This window comes from Ovis canadensis, chromosome 1, assembly GCF_042477335.2.
Source record: "Ovis canadensis isolate MfBH-ARS-UI-01 breed Bighorn chromosome 1, ARS-UI_OviCan_v2, whole genome shotgun sequence".
Taxonomy (NCBI): domain Eukaryota; kingdom Metazoa; phylum Chordata; class Mammalia; order Artiodactyla; family Bovidae; genus Ovis; species Ovis canadensis.
In genome coordinates this window covers 245108724-245113508 of record NC_091245.1, presented here as the reverse complement: position 1 = coordinate 245113508, position 4785 = coordinate 245108724, and the positions used below count along the sequence as shown (strand labels likewise).

The 4785-nt window shown below is 38.9% G+C and overlaps 1 protein-coding gene across 1 annotated transcript; it reads left to right on the top strand.

Annotated features, from left to right (window-relative positions):
• Positions 1 to 556: 556 nt before the first annotated feature.
• Positions 557 to 2314, top strand: LOC138444017 (endogenous retrovirus group K member 9 Env polyprotein-like). The gene has a single exon (XM_069597387.1). It carries the CDS (start codon positions 557 to 559, stop codon positions 2312 to 2314), a length of 1758 nt encoding a protein of 585 aa, XP_069453488.1.
• The last annotated feature ends 2471 nt before the right edge of the window (positions 2315 to 4785 follow it).

Sequence of the window (4785 nt, the reverse complement as noted above, 5' to 3'; positions counted from 1 at the left end):
GCATACCTGGGTTCCGAATCAGGAACATGGAGAGGATCTTCTTCCTGTTTTAATAAATTTCCTAAACGTTTTAATTCATCATTATCAAAGTCCAGGCAATCACGAATTAGTGTCCAAAAGGATAAAGTTTCGACAGGGATTTTTTCAGGGCCATGTAAAGTATAATGAGTCCGAATTTGTTCCCCTACCTTCTTCCATGTCTCTAAATTTACTGTACCTTCTCTGGGGAACCAAGGGCAAACTTCCTCGATGAATGAAAGAAAATTGATTAATTTAGGTTTAGAAACAGTAATTCCCCGATGTTTTAACATTACAGATAACGTGTACAAACAATTAACGACTATGCGTCTGTCCCATATTTATACTCTCAACTATATACCTTACTACTCCTCCTCAATTTAATTCACTTGTATACTCATATACTCACTCTTTTCAATTAATAAGAGTAGTGGCGAGGAAAACTGTCGAACTCGAGCCCCACGTTGGGTGCCGCGCTGGATTCCGGAAAGGCTGGTACGCGCGGCGGAGGAACTCCCTGACATATCAAATGCATCGCATGACACTGAGCGAGCCCACGAGTGAGCTGCCTACCCAGAGGCAGATTGAGGCGTTGATGCGATATGCTTGGAATGAGGCTCATGTACAACCTCCAGTGACACCTACTAACATATTGATCATGTTATTATTATTGTTACAGCGGATACAAAACGGGGCGGCTGCAGCTTTTTGGGCATACATTCCCGATCCGCCTATGATTCAATCCTTAGGATGGGATAAAGAAATAGTACCTGTATATGTCAATGATACAAGTCTTTTAGGAGGAAAATCAGATATTCACATTTCTCCTCAGCAAGCCAATATCTCCTTTTATGGTCTTACTACGCAATATCCTATGTGCTTTTCTTATCAATTACAGCATCCTCACTGTATACAGGTGTCAGCTGATATATCCTATCCTCGAGTGACTATTTCTGGCATTGATGAAAAAACCGGAAAAAGATCGTACCGTGATGGAACCGGACCTCTCGACATTCCGTTTTGTGACAAACATTTAAGCATCGGCATAGGAATAGACACTCCTTGGACTTTATGTCGAGCACGGGTCGCATCGGTGTACAACATCAACAATGCCAATGCCACCCTTTTATGGGACTGGGCACCTGGGGGAACACCTGATTTCCCCGAATATCGAGGACAGCATCCACCCATTCTCTCTGTAAACACTGCTCCTATATATCAAACAGAACTGTGGAAACTTTTGGCTGCTTTTGGTCATGGTAATAGCCTATATTTACAACCCAATATTAGTGGGAGTAAATATGGTAATGTAGGAGTTACGGGGTTTTTATATCCCCGAGCTTGTGTCCCTTACCCATTCATGTTGACACAAGGCCATGTGGAAATAACGCTGTCATTGAATATTTATCATTTAAATTGTTCTAACTGCATACTTACTAATTGCATTAGAGGTGTTGCCAAAGGAGAACAAGTTATAATAGTAAAACAACCTGCTTTTGTAATGTTACCTGTTGAAATAACTGAAGAATGGTATGATGAGACTGCTTTAGAATTGTTACAGCGCATTAACACGGCTCTTAGCCGCAATAAAAGAAGTGTGAGCCTGATTATTCTGGGTATAGTATCTTTAATCACCCTTATAGCAACTGCTGTTACTGCTTCTGTATCTTTAGCACAATCCATTCAAGCTGCTCATACTGTAGATTCCTTGTCATATAATGTTACTAAAGTAATGGGAACTCAAGAAGATATAGATAAAAAAATGGAAGATAGATTATCAGCTTTATATGATGTAGTTAGAGTTCTAGGAGAACAAGTTCAGAGCATTAATTTTCACATGAAAATTCAATGCCATGCTAATTATAAATGGATTTGTGTTACAAAAAAGCCTTACAATACATCTGATTTTCCATGGGATAAGGTGAAAAAACATCTACAAGGAATTTGGTTTAATACTAATGTTTCTCTAGATCTATTACAATTGCATAATGAAATTCTTAACATCGAAAATTCTCCAAAAGCTACTTTGAATATAGCTGATACTGTCGATAATTTTTTACAAAATTTATTTTCTAACTTTCCTAGCCTTCATTCACTGTGGCGAAGCATAATTGCTGTGGGCGTGGTTCTGACTGTTGTGCTTATTGTAATTTGTTTAGCTCCTTGCCTTATTCGCAGCATTGTTAAAGAATTTTTACATATGAGAATTTTAATACATAAAAACATGTTGCAACACCGACATCTTATGGAGCTTTTAAAAAATAAAGAGAGGGGAGTTGCGAGGGACGACCCGTGAAGGGTTAAGTCTTGGGAGCTGCTCGGCAGGTATGCAGAGCCTTAGGCATGTTCCTAAGCTCCCTGTCCCGCCACCCTCAAGAATTTTTATAGCCCTTAAGGCTCCAAGATGTCCAGTTCCTGCAACCTGTCCTAGAAGATAGATTATCTTATCATGCATACTTCATAGAAGATAGATTATCTGATTGTGTTCTGTATACAATGGTAAGGGTCTGGTGATTGTATCTTGAGATTAAAAACAACCTTGTGAATGTCATAAGTCACGTACTTTACCCTATATATACTGCAGCACAATAAAGCAAGGCATCAGCCATTTTGGGCTGATCCTCTCAACCCCATCTTTTGTCTCTCTCTTATCTTCTTAGCGGGGACGCTCCGTTCTCTCCCTGTGCAGGTGCGACTCTTGCTTGTGCTGGCTGCGGCAGATTGTCATTCCTGAATATAATCTGATGTTGAAAGTAGTGAATTGTGTCAGATCCTTGGTTCTCAGCTCTATTACTCTATTCACTACTCCTGATGGAGGTAGCACCAGTTATTCCCCTGGCATTTATACTGGTTTTATCACATGGGCCAGTCCTGATTTCCCTATCAATCTTGTACTGGAAGTTTTACAAGGCTTATTCTTACAAGGCTTCCCTGGTGGCTCAGATGGTAAAGCGTCTGCCTGCAATGCGGGAGACCCGGGTTCAATTCCTGGGTCAAGAAGATCCCCTGGAGAAGGAAATGGCAATCCACTCCAGCACTCTTGCCTGGAAAATCCCATGGACAGAGGAGCCAGATAGACTACAGTCCATGGGGTCGCAAAGAGTTGGACACGACTGAGCGACTTCACTTTCACTTTTCACTCTTGCTTTGGGAGGTTCTCAGGGTTCTCAGGTTCTCAGGGTCATTCAAGTTAAACTTTACCATCTGCCATGCCTACAAAAAATCTTTAGTTTAAGCTTTGAGATTTAGAAACATGCTGCTGCTTTCTTCAGGGCTTAAATTTGGCATCATAGATAAGAAATAGACACAAGTCTTCTGTAACCCCAAATGACACCAAAAGCAGTCCGTGTAGTGTGTTATGGACAGTACTATTTTGAATTAGAATTTGTGAAAACTTAGAATCCACTCATTAGAGTAGAACTGAGGTTTAGGATAACCATAAAATTCGGCTCAGTGAATTGGAATATGGAGTGATCACTCAAAATAGAAGCATTGTCTCCTAATATAATAAGTTGAATCACTCTTTGCAAAATAATATTTTGAGTGCTCTCTCACAAGTTGTCTACAAGTCTTCATAGAAGTGATGGTCCATTTTATTTTTTAAAAAGTTTTCCCACTAACTGTAACATAAATTTAGGAGACATTCTTCAGCTATCCCATCTCACCCACTTTAAAAGGCTCATCTCAGACTCCAGTGTTTGATACCACTAACTGGAATGTAAGAGATAATCACATTTATAGATTTGGAAATGGCAATAAATTACTTTTTCTGCTATGGCTACAGTTACCATGACTATTATTGTTATGACTATTTCCCTTACTAACTCAGTTTGATAAGAATTCAGAGGACCTATCTTAACTAAATACAATGAAATTAGAAATATCATCATTTGTCTCACACTACTGGAACAAAAATTTGTTGGATTCTTAATCTAGAGAAGAGTCTAATGCAATTAAAATCAACTTTTTGAAAAATTAGAAACTGAAAAATGAATAATTTGTGAGGTGCTTTGGTTCACATATTAGAAAAATCAGACTTGTAAGTAAGAACAAAACCACTTCAACTGGTCTTCAGCATATAAAAAGCTTTTTCAAGGCTTTAGAAAATAAATGCAGGGCTGCTTGAATAATTATTTGAGGATTATTTAATTAAAATATAGAATATAAGATAATAAAAAATAAAATGTTTTAATAAAATTCAATAATTAAAAAAATCCCCAAACAACTATTCTGAGAGTTTGGCTGATAATTTTTTTTTTTAAATAATTCTCCAAGATCAAAGGTGCTAATATTTATCTGTGAGTCCCTAATAAGTCTGGGATGGAAAAATATAAGTAACAGTTCTGTAATTTAGTGTCTCATTTTGCCATTTTGGCCCTCGAGAAAAAATCTGACATGGTCAAAAGTTCATGTAAATATACTAATTACAGATCTCCTGGCTAAGGAAATAATGGTGATGGAGCTGGCTTGTCTAAGATTTATACTGTAAGCTGGCTTGTCTAGGATGTATCAGTTCAGTTCATCGCTCAGTCATGTCCGACTCTTTGTGACCCCATGAATTGCAGCATGCCAGGCCTCCCTGTCCATCATCAACTCTCGGAGTTCACCCAGACTCACGTCCATCGAGTCAGTGATGCCATCCAGCCATCTCATCCTCTGTCGTCCTCTTCTCCTCCTGCCCCCAATCCTTCCCAGCATCAGAGTCTTTTTCAATGAGTCAACTCTTCGCATGATGTGGCCAAAGTACTGGAGTTTCAGCTTTAGCAT

Bases quoted from the DNA above. Each gene is read 5' to 3' on its own strand.
- LOC138444017 (XM_069597387.1), top strand. From the start codon at position 557: ATGACACTGAGCGAGCCCACGAGTGAGCTGCCTACCCAGAGGCAGATT.